Source organism: Temnothorax americanus, unplaced genomic scaffold (assembly GCF_048541705.1).
Source record: "Temnothorax americanus isolate GAGA-0224 unplaced genomic scaffold, ASM4854170v1 Scaffold142, whole genome shotgun sequence".
Lineage (NCBI taxonomy): Eukaryota > Metazoa > Arthropoda > Insecta > Hymenoptera > Formicidae > Temnothorax > Temnothorax americanus.
In genome coordinates this window covers 210,551-231,974 of record NW_027509278.1, presented here as the reverse complement: position 1 = coordinate 231,974, position 21,424 = coordinate 210,551, and the positions used below count along the sequence as shown (strand labels likewise).

At 36.9% G+C, this 21,424-nt stretch overlaps 4 protein-coding genes across 6 annotated transcripts; 1 reads left to right on the top strand and 3 right to left on the bottom strand.

Annotated features, from left to right (window-relative positions):
* Positions 1 to 499: 499 nt before the first annotated feature.
* Positions 500 to 2,771, bottom strand: LOC143894794 (uncharacterized). 2 transcript variants are annotated; one of them, XM_077401423.1, is made up of 6 exons: positions 2,498 to 2,771; positions 2,238 to 2,384; positions 1,816 to 2,157; positions 1,520 to 1,715; positions 884 to 1,407; positions 500 to 814 (listed from the first exon to the last, which is right to left on the bottom strand). In XM_077401423.1, the coding sequence occupies exons 2-6, from the start codon at positions 2,359 to 2,361 to the stop codon at positions 615 to 617; spliced, it is 1,386 nt and encodes a 461-aa protein (XP_077257549.1). In that variant the 5' UTR covers positions 2,362 to 2,384; positions 2,498 to 2,771; the 3' UTR covers positions 500 to 614. The 2 variants fall into 2 exon arrangements, with proteins under 2 accessions (XP_077257549.1, XP_077257551.1); XM_077401425.1 differs by lacking the exon at positions 2,238 to 2,384.
* A 5,236-nt stretch (positions 2,772 to 8,007) lies between these two features.
* On the top strand, positions 8,008 to 11,029 carry LOC143894798 (uncharacterized). 2 transcript variants are annotated; one of them, XM_077401427.1, is made up of 2 exons: positions 8,008 to 10,640; positions 10,899 to 11,029. In XM_077401427.1, exon 1 carries the CDS (start codon positions 8,012 to 8,014, stop codon positions 9,590 to 9,592), a length of 1,581 nt encoding a protein of 526 aa, XP_077257553.1. In that variant the 5' UTR covers positions 8,008 to 8,011; the 3' UTR covers positions 9,593 to 10,640; positions 10,899 to 11,029. The 2 variants fall into 2 exon arrangements, with proteins under 2 accessions (XP_077257553.1, XP_077257554.1); XM_077401428.1 differs by lacking the exon at positions 10,899 to 11,029 and having other exon boundaries at positions 8,008 to 10,322; positions 10,480 to 10,764.
* Positions 11,030 to 16,633: 5,604 nt separating this feature from the next.
* LOC143894793 (uncharacterized) lies at positions 16,634 to 19,411 on the bottom strand. The gene is made up of 3 exons (XM_077401422.1): positions 19,406 to 19,411; positions 17,746 to 19,338; positions 16,634 to 17,635 (listed from the first exon to the last, which is right to left on the bottom strand). The coding sequence occupies exons 1-3, from the start codon at positions 19,409 to 19,411 to the stop codon at positions 16,634 to 16,636; spliced, it is 2,601 nt and encodes an 866-aa protein (XP_077257548.1).
* Positions 17,504 to 21,057, bottom strand: LOC143894816 (uncharacterized). The gene is made up of 3 exons (XM_077401452.1): positions 20,669 to 21,057; positions 19,453 to 20,428; positions 17,504 to 17,635 (listed from the first exon to the last, which is right to left on the bottom strand). Exons 1-2 carry the CDS (start codon positions 20,838 to 20,840, stop codon positions 19,455 to 19,457), a joined length of 1,146 nt encoding a protein of 381 aa, XP_077257578.1. The 5' UTR covers positions 20,841 to 21,057; the 3' UTR covers positions 17,504 to 17,635; positions 19,453 to 19,454.
* Between the last annotated feature and the right edge of the window lie 367 nt (positions 21,058 to 21,424).

Here is a 21,424-nt window from a genome sequence, read left to right as displayed (position 1 = left end):
GTTGAGAGTTTATCGTAAACCCATGGAAACCTCAGTTACTACTTCTGTTAAAGTTGTTCAAGCAACAGTATGCTTGCATAATTTTCTAATGGCTAAAGATATAACTCGATCACTTCAAAAGAGGCAATATTCGCAACTTTTTCCAGCAGAAAGAGATGCACCTGCACTTCATGATCTGCATGTTCAATATGTAAATATAAATAATGCTACTGGGATAAGAGATGCATTTAAGCAACATTTTAATACAACTGGTGTTATTGAACAACAATGGGAGAGAGCATTGCAAAATAATTTTTAAGCTTAATTTATACAAAGAACAGTTTATTTAAATTTTTTAATAATTGTAACATGAATAAATTGTACGTTATAACAAATACATGTTTGTCATACTTAAGTTTAAATATGTGCTTATTACATAATAAAGTGCATTTTAATATAATATTCAATAACCATATATGTATTTGTAACATTAAACTTAAATTAGTTTGTAATACAACAAAAAATCTTATAGTTATAGCTTTCTATTTATTTAGCCTATCTCCACTTAGTTTGGCATTTAATTTTGGCATTAAATTATTTATTAATAATATTGCTGATGGTTTAAAATAAAGGAATTAGGCATCAATATCTTGTAAATCTTCTTCTTGTTGTAAGCGAGTCAAAAAATCTATTTCTACTCTTGCTCTAGCTTTATAAGAAAGTCGTCTCATTCCAGCAGCTAACCTCATTGCAAAACTATCTATTTCATCCATCTTTTTGGGCTCTGTTTTTATATGTTTCATTATTTCCTTTTCTACATCGGCAGTTCTTTTCTCTGTTAATAAACAATGTTTTATTACAAATAATTCAAGTTTAGAGTATGTTACAAAATAAAGGTACTTACTATTGGAACTACTTGATTGCCCTTGTGAAGGTAGATTTTGAGTACGATTATTTGAAGATGATGGAAATAATGTTCTACAAGCATTTTGTACCTCTCGTTGTATTAATACATTGTCTGCAGGCTTTTGTTGAAACACACGTTGTAATTGGGATTGTGCTCCTGTACAAGATTTTTCACTCGGAGAGAATTGCATTTGAGTAATACCATGTGGTGTTGACGTATTCGATCGTGCTTGTGATGAAACAGTGGAGATTATAGATCGAGATGGAGATGGAGAAACTTCTGGCATGATTGCAGACTGTGATATTGGAGAAACACACGATCGCCTGCTATCGTTACTGGAAGATCCTGAAGCAACAGTATTTATTGTATCTGAGATATTACTTAATGCTGAAATTGGTCGAAAAAATCTCTCTTTAAAAATACTGTCGTGAACAAGTGTCTGTTGTGAATTGAATTCCATATTTTCTTTATTTGATGTACGGTTTGCATTCTTTCTCTTTAACTTCAATGATGATATTGTTCTAAAAAACAAAAAGTTTAAAAAGATATTGTTTAAACTCATATTTAAAATAAAATGTTTTGGAATAAATGTTACATGTACGCGTGCGTGTGTAGATATATACATATACGTACGACTTGTATGTTAAAAATTCATTCAAAAAACTCATTGTCTCATAGTATCTAAAAGATGACTTTAAATCATCATTAGCTGCAGCTCCACTTCTTTCAAAAGCTGCCTTCTGTTTCATTAGTTTATTTCGAGCTTTACAATAACATTCTCTTAGATATACCCAGCGCCTAGAAGCATTTACAGGTGTAAAATCACCTCCTGGAAAATAAGAAAATATATTTTAAAATATCTGTATTTTATGTTTTAATATGATACATCTTAATACATAAAATAATACATATATTTTAAAATACACTACCTCCAAAACTATTACTTATTAATTTCCATAAATCAGCTTTTACTTTCTTTGCTCTCTGCTTGGCAGAAAGTCTTGAGTCATAAAGCGCAGGCTTAAGTTGCACCTGGCCAATCAGACTTTCATCGTACTTGCCAGAAGCAAAAGGACCGTATACTTCCACAGCTTTACCAAGCTTTTTCCCTGATGGATCATTTTTCATCATGTCATCATAATCATCATATTCATTATCAGAAAATTCACTATTTTCCACATCATCTGCTTCATTTAATTCATTTCCATCAAGTTCTTTATTTATGCATTTACTGGAACTGTCATTTCCTACTGATATTTCTTGTTTATTAACTGCAAACAATGTGATAATCATTATAAAACGTTTGGGGTACAAATACAGCGTTACACTATTTACAACAAACAATATTTACCTATTACTAACATTCCAGTCTTATCCATACAAAATTCATTCAATTCACTATTATATATTGCTAACAACTGTGTTTTAATAAATTGTTCAAAAAACCATTCATAATATATCCACAATAGCCACATTTTATCGGATTATTCACTATTTGCTAAAAGAAAAATTTAAATATTGTTTTCTTATTAAATAAACACGTTCGTATTAAAATTATTTATATTATACAATTTTTCATTAATACAGACAAATATTCTTAAAATTACTTACTTCTGACATTTTTAATCGCTATCAATTTGCTCGCTCGTACTTTTAACTTATGCCTTCTTTTTTTAGGTTTAACGTGCATGGACCTGCATTTAGGTATATTGCACTCTTGTTCTTTATTCTTTTCAAAACGATGTGAATCTTTTAGCTTGTGCGCAGCGTCTAAGGTTATGTTTACAATCTGACGTAAATCACGTAGATACAAGATTGTAATTCTGCACAGTATGCACGCGCGTCCATTCCCCTTTTGCCGTTTCCGATTTTTTGCTGTGCATGGGACTGCATCCTTAGGGTCCAATTAGGGGGGGGGGGGTTTCTCTTATAATATTCCGCTACGTGCCCTACGAGCGGAGATATTGCGACGCAAAGTCCAAATGTGAAAATTTTTTATTAAGATACTTCCTCCTCCTCCTCCTCCTCCTCCTCCTCTTCCTCCTACTACTAACGCCGATGTCGTATATGATAACGTCATAAGAAACGTTACTTTCACTTTTTCGACACTGGCGGCTAGCGGCGTTAGTATCGCAGTGCAGTGCAGTGCAGACAGTGCGTTCGTTTAGCGCGCTGTCAGTCAGTTCATCATCAGTTAACCCATGGTAGAAATACAAGGGTATGCTCATACCGTGTCAGACCACTGCGCATTCCCACCACTTTTGTTTAAGCTTACGTCATATTCGTGTAGCATCGGAATGAATCGGATGTACTCGGTGATTCGCAATGGCTGCGTTCGCTCGGTTCGCTGTTTATGTCGAGTAATTCGTTTGTGATTATTACAGTGTACGCAATGACGTGTAATGTGAAAGGGCATATATTAGGCTGCGCGAAATGAACCGAGCGATTGCAATCGCAAATCACAGGCAAAAAAAAAGAAAGATGTCAAAATTTACTAATAAAAAACCTGTATATTAAATATTTGCATTTATTGTTATTTGATCTTTTATCTGCATCTTTCCTCTGCATATATAATTCTTTATGTCGTACGCCACAATATATTTTTGTTTTGCGTCTCAGCTGACAATTCTTTTCCAATCGTTTTCCGACTAGTTTTGATTAAAACTAATAATTCGCAGAATTTTAATAATAAATGACTGGAAATTAAAATCTCGTTTTATGTGAAATTTTTCCGTACGTCGCAATGATTTTTATTCAATGCACACAATTCTTTTTTTCTTAATAATAATAATATTTTCTGTAATATCATATATTTAGACAAACCCACATAAAATAATTATAAAATTCGTCAAATAACAATAACGTTTCTAACATCTACAACGAGAGACAAATTCGGGAAACGATGAGCGTTTATCCGTATGTCACGTGCGTTTTTTATATTTATATATTTTCGTTTATATATATTTATTTATTTATAAAACAGAATTTTCTCTCACATAAATGATCAACATTATTTTGTATTCACATATTGTCCGCTCAAAATGCTTTTATAAATGACTATTATAGATTCGCTGCTTAAATGTGCCGCTCAGTGTGACGTAATCTTGAACAAGTCACTGATTGGCTGGGTTCGGAAATATGCGCAAGAGCATACCCTTGTATTTCTACCATGAGTTAACCTATCTCGATCGATTGAGAGACACGGGTAAGTCGCATAGCGGCCGTGCTAGCGGGCGGACGTCTTTTCGTTGGCGGGCTTTTGCGAGTTTTTTAGCGTTCAGTTTTGGCGAACTTTTAGGTAGCGGTGAGAAAGGTTCGGAGGTTGAAGGAGGTCTTTGAGTACCTCTTGTCTGATTTGGGACGAATTAGTCAAGTATATAGTCCCCCTTCGGAGGGGGGACGATTATTAGGATGTCGGCGGGAAAAGGAGGTTATGATAGGGACAAAGACGATGAAAGGGACCTACTGATTAAGAAGAAGATCAGGGAAAATGAGATGATGAAACGGATGACGAATGGAAATGACCAATCCAGATCGAACGTGGTAAATAAAAAGGATGAAATGGCTGTTGTCGAAAGTCAGGAAGGAGATAATATTGCAAATAAATCAGAGGAAGTACGATCGAATACGTATTCCGAGACGAAAGATAAGTACTCAAAGAGTCGTAAAGATAAGATTTTTGTGAACGTACAAGGTAAGTTAGTCAAAGGACAGGAACAGGCAAGTAAAGCAGTTGATACAGTTCCTAGATTTGAAGGTGATTTTGAAGGTATGAAAGTAGTATGCTGTAAACTTACTAGTCAAAATGTCTGCAATAAAAAGGGTATGAATAAGATTAAAATACAAATGTTTTTACATAAAATTAGATGTTACCCTGATATTTTTGATATGGATCAGTTTAACTTAGCTAGACTTAAGTTTAAAAGCATGGAAGAAGCTAATATTTGTTTGGATAAACTAGTCGGGGAATGTAAAGATGACGTGCTGGTATATATAGATAACAGATCGATAACATGCAAGGGGGTGATATCGGATTGGCCCTTTAGTATTACTGAGTTATGGGAAGTGATAGTTGAGAAAGAAAATATAGTACAAATGGAAAGAATGACTAGAAAACGGTTTGATAAAGATAAACAAGTCAGAATAGAGAGTGACACGGATAATATTAGCGTTGTTTTCAAAAAAAAAACACTCTTCCAGAAAACATCCCCATTTTTGCAGGTTTCGGACACTTAAAGGTTAGACCATATGTAGAAGCAGTTAAACAATGTTTTAGATGTTACAGGTTTGGACACATTAAGGCTTTTTGCAAAAGTATGGAAAGATGTGGCAAATGTGGAAAAGAACCTCATGCCGAATGCAACTTTGATTATTGCTGTGTGAACTGTGAAGGATCTCATAGTTCAACCTATAGAGGATGCCCAGTGTTCCAATGGAATCGAGAAGTCAAGACGGTGATGGCGCAACATAATACTACTTTTTACGAAGCTCAAAGAATATTGAAGGGTATTGAGAATAATCCGGGAAAAGAATATGATAGATTTGTTAAACCATCAGATTGGCCGGAGATAAATTCATATGCTAAGGCGGTGAAACAAAGTCCACAGGTTAAAACGAAAACACACGGAGGTTAAAAGTACAAATAAATTAACGGAAGCAGGACAGGGTAGCAATAAAAGACGTATTTCTAGTCAGGATGCGCCTAGTACTTTCATCAATAGACGAGATGGTAATCTGTATAAAAACCAATACTACAGTAGGTTTAATGTGAGACAGGGTGAGATCAACCGTGATAAAAGAGGTATTGCGTTAAGGGGTGTAGTGGAGGAAGTAGATGACGCAAACAGGGTAAATAAAAGAAAAAGAGTAGAAGTAGAATCTGAAAGGTTAGGGAGTATTGTTAGAGATATAATGAATCTAGCTCAACAAAATTATTTAAAGGATACTATAAGCGATGTAGATATGATGGAATGTTTTGATAAAGTAGAGCATAATGATGATAGGTTTTACGGTGAGAGATATAAGCCATATAGTCAGGAATTGTATGATCAAAGACTCAGGGACAGAAGAAATAGAAGTCAAAAATTGAAAGATATCGATTATAGATCTTATGATGGTTAAAATATTATTATGGAACGCTCGTGGTCTTCGCAATAAGAAGCATGAGTTTGATTCTCATATTAAGGATTATGATATTGCGGTTGTTACAGAAACAAAGATTAGCGATTTGAATAGATTTCGGATATCGGGATATAATATAGTAGGTGTAGATAGTGCAAGTAATAGTGGAGGCATTATCGTTGTAATAAACAAAAAAATAGTATTTGAAGCCATTAAAGAGTGGTTTATAGGATCGGACAATTTTGATATATGTGGTATCAGATTAAATAACACACAGATAAAATTTAACCTTGTTACAGTCTATAGGAGACCAAATGGTAAAGAAGAAAGTAAGGTTTGGTCTAATATACTTAATTTCGATAAGAAAGGTTATGGAACAATAGTTCTGGGGGACTTTAATGCTCATAATGTGCTATGGAACTGCAATGATACGGATGTAAATGGGGAAAATCTACATGAAAAGTTCTTTAACCAGGGGTTCTTGAGCGTTAATCAAGATACCATATCCAGGTTAAATTATAGAAATCAGTTTGCGTCTAACTTAGATTTAATTTTTGCGGATGGCAATATGATTGATTACATTAACTATGAGCAACTAGAGGATACTTGGGAGTCCGATCATTTCCCAATTAGAATAAACATAGATATAGATACGATAGTTTATAAAAAAATTACAAATAGGTTGTCGTCCAAAAAAACAGATTGGGAAAAATATCGGAATATAATGGATAAAGCTATTGAGGTATTAGAAAGTAGTATGTACGGTAGAACTTTACAAGATAGATACACTATTTTTACAAACCAAATGAAACAGGCAGTTAATATGGCTTCAGGCAGGAAAGCTAATTATGTAAGGTCATCTAGTCCGCAGAAAGTTAAAGAAAAGAAAAATAAGCAACAGGTGAGATGGTGGGATATAGAGTGTTCCAAAGCTATAGACTTACGCAAAAAAAAATTGGCGATATATAGGAAGCTTCAGACTCTTCATGCATTCATTGAATATAAAAAACAGGCAGCTATTACTAGGAAAGTAATAAAGAAAAAGAAGAGGGAAAGTTTCAAATGTTTCTGTAATAGTATTAGTAGATTCACTAGTGTATCTTACGTTTGGAACACAATGAGGACTTTTAAAAAAGCTAGAAATAGAGTAAGTTGGAATAAATGGCAGATGGGGGATAGAGAAAAGCTTATTAAAGTAGAAATAGATAAGCTCTCGGCTCCGGGAGTTTCAAGGAGAGTAATAGAAGATGATACATATGATAGGACAGATAAAGAGTTAGATGCGTTTTTTACAGAAGTAGAATTAAGTAGAGCTCTTAGTATGATTAAAAAAGATTCGGCACCGGGTAGGGATGGTATAGATTACAAAATGATTAAGAATCTTCCTAGAAAAGCTATGTTATGTTTGTTGAGTTTATTAAATGATATATGGATAGGATTAGGTTTTCCAAAGGAGTGGAGAGAGTATCAAGTCTTATTCATAGACAAAGCTAACAAAAATAAAGTCAGACCAATATCATTGTCATCCTGCATGGGTAAAGTGATGGAGAGATTGGTTAACGAAAGGCTCATCTGGTGGGCGGAGAAGGAAAATAAGCTTCATCCTTTTCAAAACGGCTTCCAAAGAGGTAGATCATGCACGGAGAACCTGGTGAAACTTACCTCAGATATAAAAACGGCGCTTCTCAGTGAAGAGAATACGTATTAGCGGCATTTCTTGATGTGGCATACGATAATGTGAATTTCCATATCCTGAAATCTAAATTAAGAAGAAAGGGTTGTCCTGGTAGGGCATTCAGGTTTATTAATGTGTGGTTAGATGAAAGGGACGTGGAATACATCATCGATAATAAAACAACGGTCAGAAGAATATCAAGAAAAGGTCTACTCCAGGGTGCGGTGTTGAGTCCAATCTTGTACGCTCTCAACTCTGATGATATTACCGTGGATGTTGATGCCGACGTAATGGAGTTAAAATTTGCGGATGATATAGTGGTATATAAGATGGGTTCGGATAGAAAGCAAAACAGAGATAAGATTGAGGAGGCAGTAAATATAATAGCCAAAAACTTGGAGCTACTAGGCCTGGATTTGGAGCCTAAGAAGACAACGCTGGTGGAATATTCAAGGAGCGGTTTCGTAAATGACAATATTAGTATTATGGTGAAAGGGGTGACAATACCAAATAGCAGCGAATCCAGATTCTTGGGAGTTCGAGTGGATAATCAAGTAAAATTTGAAGGGCATATTCAAGATGTGAGAGCAAAAATAGAAAAGGCAAATTCTATCTTAAAGTATTTGAATAGTGTAACAAGAGGTACTGATTGCTATACTGCTCTTTTGCTGTATAAGAGCTTAGTAAGATCTGTAACAGACTATGGATGTTTTGTTTATGCACCTACTACCGGTTCGTTAAGACTGAAATTAGAGAGAGGTCAATATCTGGGTTTGAGGACGGCGCTTGGAACTAGGAACAGTACCCCGACGAACGTGTTAGTGGCGGAAGCCAAGGTAGATCTTCTCAGCGTAAGAGCTATGATGTTAGCCAAGAATTTCTGCACGAAGATGATTAAATATGGTAACCCGAGTATTAGAGAAAGTATAGACATCTTGAGCCAAAAGGAGATGTTGCATAGGATGCGGCACCCACAGAAAAAGAAGAGTATAATTTCATTAGCGTGGGATAGAGTCAAATTGTTTAGAAAGGATATCGGTCAGTCACTGAATAATTTTGAAGTATGGGACATGAATTATGAAGATCTCACGGAGGATATAACGATAGATACTGAAATAGGTTTTTCGCATAGCGCTGGTAGGAAAACCAAGGAAAGAAGACGTCTTGAAGAAATGAAATATGAAAAAAAGGATTTGGATTTTATCAAGGAGTTTTGTGATGAGCACGATCTGGAAAATCCTATGGTTATCTATACAGACGGATCAAAATTAGAGGATTCCGTCGCGACAGGAGCTAGTGTGATTTTTGAAAATAACAGTCAAGCTTTGTATGCTAGTCTTCCGAAGATGTGGTCGTCGTTCTCTGCGGAGGCTTTTGCAATATCTACTGCATTGAAAAAATTGGAGAAGGATCAAGATCAAGGAAAAGGATTTTTCAAGAATGTATTAATCTTATCGGACTGTCAGAGTGTTTTGAAAGCCATTAAAAACAATAGGCTGGATGTGTACAAGAGTAGTCTTATCTTAGATATCAGAAGACGTCATTTTAGGCTGAAAAATAAGTATGGATGTACAATTATATACGGCTGGATTCCTGCTCATCGAGGATACACAGGTAATGAGATGGCGGATTTGCTAGCGAAGGAGGGTGCATCGGAAGAGGCTATGTCGAATTTTCCAATCCCGATAAGTGATCTGAGATGTATATTTAAAGAAGAAGCTTGGAATTCGACCCAGGATGTATTAATCAGTGAAAGTTCCTATAAAGGAAAGGATTATTTCCGGAATTTCTATAACAAAAATACAAAACAGCCTTGCCCAGATAACAATTCGTGCAGGGTCATATTGCCTTCACGGCGTGATTATCACACCGTGCATGCACGAACGCATCATGCTCGCTTCACGAAGTGATTTTGGCATACGTGCGCGTATAGAAGGTCGCACTATGCCATCACGTGTGATTACACGTGTGATGGTACAGTGATTACGCACACGTGATGGGATAGTGATTACACACACGTGATGGCATATTGAACACACACATGATGATATAGTGCGATCTTTTACGATTAATATATAATTGATGATGAATTATAATATTTATCGTAAAAGATCGCACTACATATAAAAATAATATTTAAATATCAGATAAAATGGCAAAAACGTTACAAATACGTATAAATTCGGGTACGTATGCCAAAATCACTTCGTGAAGCGAGCATGATGCGTTCGTGCATGCACGGTGTGATAATCACGCCTAAGCGACCCCGCGTGCTTTCATTGTTTGCCCGCCTACGTGACTCGCTCGGCAGCAGCGGCTGGATTGTCATTGTCGTCCTTCGTAATCCGAATGTCCTCGCGGTAACATTTCGCGTGCTCCGCGTGCTCTGTATCCCGCGAGTGCTTAAACAATATAAGTTCCCGTGTACCCATTTCTGCCTTCACGGGCCATCCACGCCTTCCTGGCTTATCCTCGAGCCTTGCCTATCCGTCTGGCGGTGTGAATTTTGAATCCACCGCCATAATCGACCGGCCGGTCGCGCGCGGACACGCCTGTCCGCGTCTCGCCATTCGCCCCTCGTCGCCGTCGTAAGGAGGAGGATCGAGTTAATCGCTAATCGATCAACGCCAGTTGCTTGAGGTTAGTAGGATTATTTATATAAATATATATATACGACGATCGGTTACATATACGAAGAGGCATTCTTATATACTCGTTTTGCTCGGTCTTGCTCGATACTAAAATTAAAGAAAATAGAAAAGAGATAAATAAATATTATTACTATTATTGATTGCAGATTTACTATTATTGATTGATTGACTTATCCTCGAGCTTTTGCTATAATAATAATTGTTTGACCGCATAACCATCATTTGAAATAATTAATTATTCTTGACATTGCTATAATTTGAATATTTGACAACGTAGTCTACAACTCCGCTGCTGCACATCGTATCGGTGAGTCATGAATCATATTTTATTTGAAGTAATGGATCTTTGAAAATTGTATCGAATTTGTATCGAATTACATGTATATATAAAGCCTTGTGTACACGATACTAGAAATCAGTCCGAGTTTCGGTTTAAACCAATGAAACTGCTGCTTTTCTGTAAGAGCTGCAAGTTGATTGGCTTAAACCAAAACTCGGACCGATTTCTAGTATCGTGTACACAAGGCTTAATATATGGTTAGATATATGTTGACGTGTGTATCAGGTTAAGGGTCGACAGGAGTCACGGCCGAACTCCGAATTGATGTTGGAGACCTCGCGCGGTGACAATGCGAAACTTCGTTTCAGTGTCGCCAACGTCGAGAAACTAACTTCTGGTTTTATGTGTTATGTGGCCCTAGTCCGTGCCAGTTCTGAGCTGAGCGTTGAATGGCGGCCGAAGAGGACGACCACGACGACTCGCGCCGCCACGGAAGCCTCGCAGCAAGGAAGATCCGCGGGAGGCCAAGGCACGGGACCGAGCTCGGATCCCCGGGACCGGCGCGAGAACGCCGATCGGTTCACCTCGCCCAGGCCCGGCACGTCAGCCAAACCCGCTTCCCGACCAAGCCCGACACGCCCCGCTCCTCAGAGCCAATCTTTATTCCGAAGTTACGGATCCAATTTGCCGACTTCCCTTACCTACATTAGTCTATCGACTAGAGGCTCTTTACCTTGGAGACCTGCTGCGGATATGGGTACGAACCGGCGCGACACCTCCACGTGGCCCTCTCCTGGATTTTCAAGGTCCGAGGGGAAGATCCGGACACCGCCGCAACTGCGGTGCTCTTCGCGTTCCAAACCCTATCTCCCTGCTAGAGGTTTCCAGGGAACTCGAACGCTTATACAGAAAAGAAAACTCTTCCCGGATCTCCCGACGGCGTCTCCAGGTCATTTTGGGTTACCCCGACGAACACTCTTACGAGGGCCCGAATTGTATGCGGTTCCGCTGCCGGGTTCCAATTGAACTGCTCACGCGGACGCACGGTAGAAAGACATATGCTAAGACTGCGGCGTTGCCGCGTCTGTGCGGCGTTGCCGCGTGCTCCCCGCTTTAGCAATACGGCCTGAAAAATGCTTTCTGGCCGTCCGTAGCAGAAGACAGTATCGTACCAAGGCCAACAAGCACCCGCTTTAGATAAATTTTGTGTTTTACTGATGTATTTAGAAAATTTACAATAAACTAGAATGATTTATCAAAATGATTTTATATCAGCGGGGCACACGTACTTTTGTTGTTAAAATTTTGCAGCAAATATTGAGATTCTGATGTATTAAAAAATTAGATGGATAATAATGTTGATAAACACTCCGTTCTTTTTAATGTTATAAAACTTTATTTTAACATTATACGAAATTATTTCACAATAAGTCTTATTTCTGTAATATTATATGTAAGTTAATATATATCACATATGTCATAATTATATATATATATATATATATATATATATTTATTTATTTATATATATATATTATGACATATATGTGATATTAACTTACATATAATATTACAGAAATAAGACTTATTGTGAAATAATTTCGTATAATGTTAAAATAAAGTTTTATAACGTTAAAAAAAAGAACAAAAAACGGAGTGTTTAATCAACATTTATTATCCATCTAATTTTTAAATACATCAGGCTCTCAATATTTGCTGCAAAATTTTAACAACAAAAGTACATGTGCACCGCTGATATAAAATCATTTTGATAAATCATTCTAGTTTATTGTGGATTTTCTAAATACATCAGCAAAACACAAAATTCATCTAGGTTTTCATTTATGTCTTGCATGTATGTTGAGATACTGCACCTCTCTGGCCACCTTCTAATGCATAGAGCACACAGTCTTATCCAATATAATACCGACTTCATTGGTACTATTTAATATCTTATTGATGTTTACTGCTTTTTTATTATTAAATTTTGTAGTTTTGGAATTTTTATTTATAACTCATTTACCTATAATATATAAAATAGATATTATTTTCAAGTTACATCATATTTTAATCACAGAGAATATGACAGATATATTTATAGCATTATTTACTTTAATCTTACCATTGATAATAATGCCAAAGAGTTTGGTGTTGAAAATTTATAATTATACTTCGACTGTATGTATAATTGTATATAAAATTGTATATAAAATCATTTTGATAATAAATCATTCAAGTTTATTGTGGATTTTCTAAATATATTAGCAAAACACAAAATTCATCTATGTTTTCATTCATTTCCTGCATAACTAATTATAATGTATGTAAAGAGTTACTGCGCATTTCTTGCACTTCTAATAATTTTTTTTCTTGTAATATAAATGAATGATGTAAAACATAATTTATTTTATTTGTATGAAAATAAATAGGCAAGCAACAAAAAAAACGAAAAAAATTATTAGGAACTATATAGGAGATGGTTTATAATGCATTCAATGTACAAATCTGGATGGATGTCGTTCTACAAATTAATGCAAATCAAGGACCTATTAAAGGATTCAAATTCATGTTAATTGCCAGTATGAAATCTACACATGCGTCACAAGATTTTGGGACGTGTATAGAAAAAGCAGTGACCGAAGCTACTAAATTTGCATCCAGACATTTAAAAAAAATTGAGCTTACTAATAAGAATGGATAAGCGATTATACTTGTTAAAAATTATTATATTATTAGCACAAGAAATACATATAAGTAATTGTAATAAAATCATATTTTTATCTCTATCTCTATATAAATGAATGTATGTGTTTGTCCGCTATGCAAATTTATACAGTTTTGAAATTAAATCAACCTAATTTGGTATACTATTTTATGATACTCTATAACTTAGACCGTAGACGTATTTTGAGAACCGCATCATTACCGATTTTTTGGGATATCGGTTCTAAAATATTCATAATGTCTGTTTGTCTGTCTGACTTACTGCGAACTACTCATTTATTAATGGACCGATTTACTGGAAACTGGTGCCAAAATTCTAACTTTTCGGAAATAATGTACTAATATATAACATTTTTACGGGTGGTGTGCGTACGTATGTTTGGACGTTACATTTATATATATTATGTATTTGTCAAATAAAGAAATATAATAAATAATATAATATAAATTATGTCACTCTTGGTCGTGTTCCGAAACTGCCAGTACTAAAAATCTATAGGTCACGTCACATGTATTACAGATTTTCAGCACTGGCAGTCAATTTCGGAACACAGCTCTGTACGGCCTGTATTACAATATATTGTACAAAATGTTTAAAATAGTCATTGGTAAAGATAAAAATAAATTATTATTTGACGAGGTATTCAACGTACGTTGAATGTACGGACGTAATGTACGTATTTCATGTTAGTTTTTCAAGATAAAAACGGGTTTTGAATGACAGTCCTTTAAAACGTTGTTTTTTTAAACAGCTGTACATAATTTTGCACAAAATTGTACTTTTAAGTACGACATTCCTATAGAATGTTTCTCTTGGCAAAATCAAACAACTTTTTCTATTCTAAATTGTGTAAAAAATGTGGAAGAAATATATATACATATATTATTATTTTATTAAATACATATATGTATATATGTGTATATAATCCGTGGTTATAAATTAAGTTTTATATCTGTTTTTTTTTAATAACATTATTTATATTGATTTTGATTTTATTATAACATATTTTTTTGTTGATTTCAAAAATTGGCTGTAGTTGTCGTAATAGTTTGGATGATTTCTGAAATATTTTTGCTATAAATATGGTATTATTTTCAGTATTATAATAAATAAAACATGTGCATTTTTTCCGATTAAACACTAGAAATACCAAAAGCTATTTTCAACTGTTTCTATTTTTTAATATCTTGTTTTTTATTGTAAAAGTAAAAAATGTAGATTATAATAAAAAAATTATTCGATGTTTTTAACATAAGTAATGTAACATTACTTTTAAAAATTGAAACGGTAGAAATTTATTTGGTATTTCTAGTGTAAAAGTTACTTATTTAGACAATCTAATATAATTCACGTCAGAAGAATTATATAATTCTATTTGTTATGTTTTGTATTTTGTAATCTAGAGAACATTTGAAGATGTATAATTAATGTATGTATGCTATACATATGTCTGTATCTGTATATATTTTTTTTACATATATGTACCTCTAATTTTTTGAATGTTTTTTATATATGCAATTTTGTCACAAACTGTCGTGAATTATAAATCGTGTAAATTAAAACTAATACTCTTTTAATATCTTTTCTTTTTCTATGTTCTGTCCTGTATATTTTTGTCTATCCTTTTATATTTTTTTATGTTTATTCTTTATACTAATTGTATGTCTCTCTCTATCTCTCTCTTTCTTTGTTCTATCTGTATTCGTAGGAAATGTAAAGAATTGTTTTCTTTAATATTAAAGAAAACAATTTTTACATTTCCTCTTGACGGAATAAGAGACCACCACCTTCTTGCGGTTTCCGTTGAGCAACAATATGTACGTTGTCCATGCATTTATTTGAGAACGAATATTACAATAAATTTATCATATTGTTGCACAAATAATTATTCCTTTTTTAAATTTTATATTACATGTATTTGCATTAGCGAAGGAATTATACTATCAAAACAATATTTCTAAAACAAACAATATATAATTTAATGTTTTATTTCACTTTTCTTGTGTTAACAATAATTTATTTTCTACATGATTTTTTTTAGAAGAAAGCGTACATATTGGCCAAGAGTGGATTTCTATTATTTACGCTTTTTCTGTTTTTTATTTCTTTTATACAGTTTATTTTTAAAATAAAGATAATGTAGTTTTATTAGATATTATTTATCTAATTGATCAATTTTTCTAACATTTTTTGTTATTAGTTTCATTACTTTTAAATAAGAGACACACGATAGTGTTTCATGCCTAGTGTGGGAAGGGATATTTTATTGTCATATGCAATGTCATAATATATATTTTATTCATAAATCAACATCAGAAAGGATACGCGAGACATAACAGACGAGCCAAGTCAGCCGACGCGCTAACGCATATGAACGCATACGCCGACTTTCGGACCGGCTATGGCTATATGGCTATGCTTATGTATGCGCTCTTCTACCCGCCCGAAGCTGGCCGAGCCGCGCCGAGTCGCCGCCGAGCGCCCAGCGCACACGTACACGGCTTCGTCAGCTGTGTGCGTGTCCCCACCAGGCGCGCAGGCAGCGGGCAAACAGCACCATTGGCACCTCTGAACACAGCCCTTGTCAGTATGTTACCACGGAAATTCCCCATAAGCTGCTCTTACTAGTGAGAATCGTTTGTCCCAAAGTTTAGCCTAATTACGTAATGAATCTCATTAAAATTAGGCTCATTTTAATCAGTAAGATCAGCCGCAAGCTGGTACAGAGCCGGATTTTGGAAAAAGGATCGAAATAAAATTTATAATAAATGTGGGGAAACGCGCAGCTATATATATATTTATATTCAAGTCTCGTTCTCACGATTAACAAGTAGTACCGGCTTCCATGCCCGGTGGCGCCACAATCTTCAGAGTAACTTTTTTCCCTAGCCCCATGCTTCCACGCTTCTGTTCTTCATATAGTTTAGAGCTCGACTAGCTCACTAGTCGATATGAAATAAAAATTATTAGAGCTGGGGTTGGGAAATGTATAATTACAATGGGTGGGAGTAATCGCTCGAACGAGACTCTTCATATAATTACGATCGAACATCTCTCTATGAGATCGTTTGATCTTCCAATTATATTCAAGTCTCGTTCTCACGATTAACAAGTAGAGGTTCAGAGAAAATAATTTTTATTTATCCGTTATATATTTTGGATTCACATATACATATGTATATGAATCATAACCAGCTTATTCGCAAATTCCAAAAAAAAACTAACCTTTACCTTAGGTTGATAACACAAAAAATAAAATTTTTTATAAATCATATTGTGTTTTGTAAAATTAATATTAACGCATAAGCACTTTTACAAAGGATTCTTTGGCTGAAACAATAGTTCTATTATAATGCTTAGCAAAAACCTGTGAATTTTTGGACCAACCAGCAGTTCTCCTAATAGTTTCTAGGTCAACTCCTTTCTTCAATGCTGCTGAAGTCGCCGCATGTCTCGTAGAGTGAGCTGTAAACCTTTCACTTATACCACAGCGAGACATAGCCGCCCTAATCCATCTACTTATTGTTCCTGTGGAAGCTGCCCTGAATGGCTTTTTAATTGTCAGAAAGACACTATCTATTTCACCTCTCAACTTCGATGTCGCTTGAATATAAGCGTCAATTGTCGACACAATACATAACTTGGGATTTTCCAGAAAAATTGGCAAGACTAACAAAGGCTGGTATGCTCCTGGCCGGGAGGTTTTTATCCGATCTGGTATTTCAATTTCGTATCCTTCCGAACTACGCTTGATGTTAGAAAGCTTAATTGACGCCAGAGTTTGCGCCCTATGCGCGGTGCCCAACGCGAGCAGCAACACGAGGCGCTCAGTCAACCGACTAAGGGGCAACTCGTTCAAGGGAAACCATTCTTCAATTTTCCGAAAAACTATCTCAACATCCCAAGTTCTGTCATACTTCGGTTTTGACGGCCTCAGTGAAAATATCCCTTTAAAAAATCTAGAAATATTCCTATTTTGGCCAATATTGCTGCCGCTGATCAGGGAAATTGCAGATCTTATCGAGTTAAGAGATCCGTACGCCGCCCCCTCTTCAAATTTTTTGGTCAGAAATTGGATGACATTAACCTCTTCCGGTTGATACGGGTCCAGATTCTGATTCAGGCAAAACGACCACCATTGTCTTAAGGGGCCTGCATACTGCTTACGCGTTGACTCCGTTAGCGAAGCTTCGAAGATGCTGAGGGATGAACTAGGCAATCCTTTCCTTCTAAAAGATTCCCTGATAATCTGCCGACCATCAGGGACAGCTTCCTTGCTAGTGGATGCTGAATCGACCTACAAGGTGATAAAAGTAAGGTAGGCGAAGGATTAAAAATTAATGGTTTTTCAGTCAAAAGTTTCATAAATAAGGGAAACCATGGTTGGCTAGTCCAATAGGGAACTACCACTATACCCGTAGCCCTATCTACCGTGATCTTTTTTAGGACTCTTAAAATGAGAGCGAATGGCGGAAACGCCCAAAATAAACCTAACGAATGCCAATTCGCAGTGAATGCGTCAACTGCTAATGCTTCTGGATCGTTTTCCCAAGCAAAGAACTTTTCGCATTTTGTGTTACATCTAGTAGCGAATAGATCGATTTTTGGATCCCCAAACGCTTTTACGGCATGACGAAAGGCGTAATCTGCTAATTCCCATTCCGTATCTATATTTTTTATTCGAGATTCTTGATCAGCTTCAACATTATCCTCGGACTTAATGTATGAGGCCACTAACCAAATATTCCGTACTTCGCACCACTGCCAAATTTCTTTTGCAATTCTATGTAGATTCGGGTGTTGCACTCCCCCCATCTTGTTTACATATGCTATAGCTGTGGTGTTATCCATACGCAAAAGTATTTCGCAATTTCTAAGGTCCCTAGCAAAGCTTTTTATAGCAAACAATGCTGCTTTGAGCTCCAAACGGTTAATATGCCATTTTCGTTCGTTTTCTGTCCAAAAACCTCGAGCCTTATTTCCCTCACAAAAGGCGCCCCATCCCGTGGTGGACGCGTCAGAGAAAATCTCATGCTTATAGTTTCCTTGTCTAATGGGATTCGAGGATTTGGGAATATTTATCTTCCACCATCTGAAATCTGGCTCGAGATTTTCTGGGAGACAGATTTTTGCGTCATAATTGTTATCATTTTTTAACAATCCTAAATATCTGACACGTTCGAATCCTTTAGTATATAATCGGCCGTATTTAACTGCTGGGCAGCATGCGTTAATTGAACCGACGAAGCTTGACCATTGCCTAAGAGAGACCGTTTTTCCGGGAACAAATTTTTTCAAAAGGTCGAGTATCTTTTGCTTCTTATCTTCTGGTAATTCCAGTGTCATCATCACGGAATTGTACATTATTCCCAGAAACTCCGTTATCTGACTCGGTTCCAAGCTACTTTTTTTATAATTAATAATAAAGCCTAAATATTCCAAGAGTTCAATCGAAGTTTTTACATTATCTATACACGCCTGTCTAGAGGACGCCACGAACAGCATATCATCTAGATATGTAACTGAAGAAAGACCTCTCTTACGCAGATGGTTCACGACTGGTCTTAAGACCTTAGTGAACACATGAGGAGCCACATTAAGACCGAAAGGTATACATAAAAACTCGAAACATTGGCCCTGAAAAATGAATCTTAAGTACTTAGAAGAATCTTCGTCTACCGGTATCAAAAAATAGGCATTCTCTAGATCTAACTTTGCTAAAAAATCATTTTTAGCGATTAGTTTTTTCGCTGTACGACCGTCTTCTAATTTAAAGTGCTTTGTCCTTATAAATTCGTTAAGTTTTCTTAAATTTAAAACAAATCTGAAAGTTCCGTCCAATTTCGGGACTAGAAAGTACGAAGACACAAACTGAGGATCTTCCGGCGTACACGGTCTAATGGCCCCTAACACCAAGAGTTTATTTATTGCCTCTCTGACGTCATCGAGGGATTGTGAACCCTGTAACAGTGGTGCCTTTGGGACTAGCGTCTGACAAGGCTGAGACGTAAACCGGATCTTATAACCTTTGATACAGTTAAGTACAAATTTATCTTTGGTAATTGACTGCCATTCTTTAGTAAAGTACTTTAAGCGACCAGCCACATTTCTCACCTCTAACGATTGTACCGGTTTGACCTTGTCGACCTTGTGGGCGCATGCTTGTTCGAATAAGGGTACCTCTGGCGATCTTTGAAACGCAGGGATCTCTGAGGGCCTGATTTTTGAGCCTGCTGTGAGTGGCCCTTGGACTTCCTCTGCAGGCTTCTCCGGTTTCCCCAGTTAGAAGTCTTTGGATACTTCTTGGATTGCTGGTGCGGAGTGAGATCCTCTACTACTTTGCCCAAGGATTTTGTATACTTAAGCCTCTTAAACAGATCCTTGCCAAATAACTCGGACGTAATATCCGACTTCCTCAACAGATCTCGATATTTCTCCTCGATACCTGGCAAGATAAACGCTCTCCTCGTTACCGATTGCTGATAATGCAAGCCTGCTAACAGCTTGCCTGCATTTCCCAAAAAATGCAACAGGGCACTCGAGGCCTCATCTTCTTCCAGTTCGAGGATTAAGGAGATAGCTTCGCCCATAGCTACCATCGCCGAGCCTAAAGCGTTTTGCGAAGAGACAAAATGCTTGTCCCTGCTCTTTGCAGTCACTGACATGTAAGCCAGAACCTCTGGGTTGAGTTTCGGAGCTTCTGCTTGTAACGCTCCCCCTCTAGGAAATTTTTTCATGATTTCCTCGCGTAGCTTACTCTCCTCCTCCTCACGTTTCTTGTCGTCTTCTTCGTCCCCTTCATAGAGGCCTTTGCGCATCCAGTTCATCCATTCTGCAATCAGCGTGGGGTGCAGGGCGATATCCGTCGACCGCGCCGGCTCTGCTTTGAGGCAAAGTCTCTCTCGAGTCTCGTTACTGAGGCTGCTCACCGCAGTATCTATCGCCTCGTCTTTTATAACCTCTACGTCCGCGTCCCTTCCAACTTCCTCGTCAGTATCTGACGCGTTAACTGACGTAGAGGAACGAGAGGACTGAGAGGACCCCTCCTCGCTCGCGTCCTTCACAAGGTCTGCTTCCTTCCTTGTGGCAGCTGTCATGAAAACAATAAGAATATGCAGCTGACTCGCTATCCGTACGATCTGTCCTCCCTCGAGTGAAGGCTCATCGCCGCGAGATTTTTCTTTTACAGACGTGCGATATGTCCTTCCTCTAGTGAAGGCTCATCGCCGAGAGATTTACTCTCTTCCGAGCGCGCGATATGTCCTCCCTCTAGTGGAGGCTCATCGCCGAGACGCTTACGAGCACGAGCACATTTTTCCTTATTACTTACCGATTTCTCTATCGTCTTTTTGACCTTGTGCCTCGTCTACCACAATGGCGGCCGAAGGTTTCTTAACCGCTTCGGTCTCTTTTCGTTCGAGCTTCTTCAGTTTTTTACGCAATCTTTTCATTTGCTTATTTAACTCTCTTATATCCGCTTCACGCAGCTTCCTTTTCGACATCCTGGCAGAAGAATATTGACAAGAAAAAATCTCTTAATCTCAATTCAATACTCTGAGTTGTGACTCCTACGAGCACAAAAAACGTTATGAAGAACAGAAGCGTGGAAGCATGGGGCTAGGGAAAAAAGTTACTCTGAAGATTGTGGCGCCACCGGGCATGGAAGCCGGTACTACTTGTTAATCGTGAGAACGAGACTTGAATATAAATATATATATAGCTGCGCGTTTCCCCACATTTATTATAAATTTTATTTCGATCCTTTTTCCAAAATCCGGCTCTGTACCAGCTTGCGGCTGATCTTACTGATTAAAATGAGCCTAATTTTAATGAGATTCATTACGTAATTAGGCTAAACTTTGGGACAAACGATTCTCACTAGTAAGAGCAGCTTATGGGGAATTTCCGTGGTAACATACTGACAAGGGCTGTGTTCAGAGGTGCCAATGGTGCTGTTTGCCCGCTGCCTGCGCGCCTGGTGGGGACACGCACACAGCTGACGAAGCCGTGTACGTGTGCGCTGGGCGCTCGGCGGCGACTCGGCGCGGCTCGGCCAGCTTCGGGCGGGTAGAAGAGCGCATACATA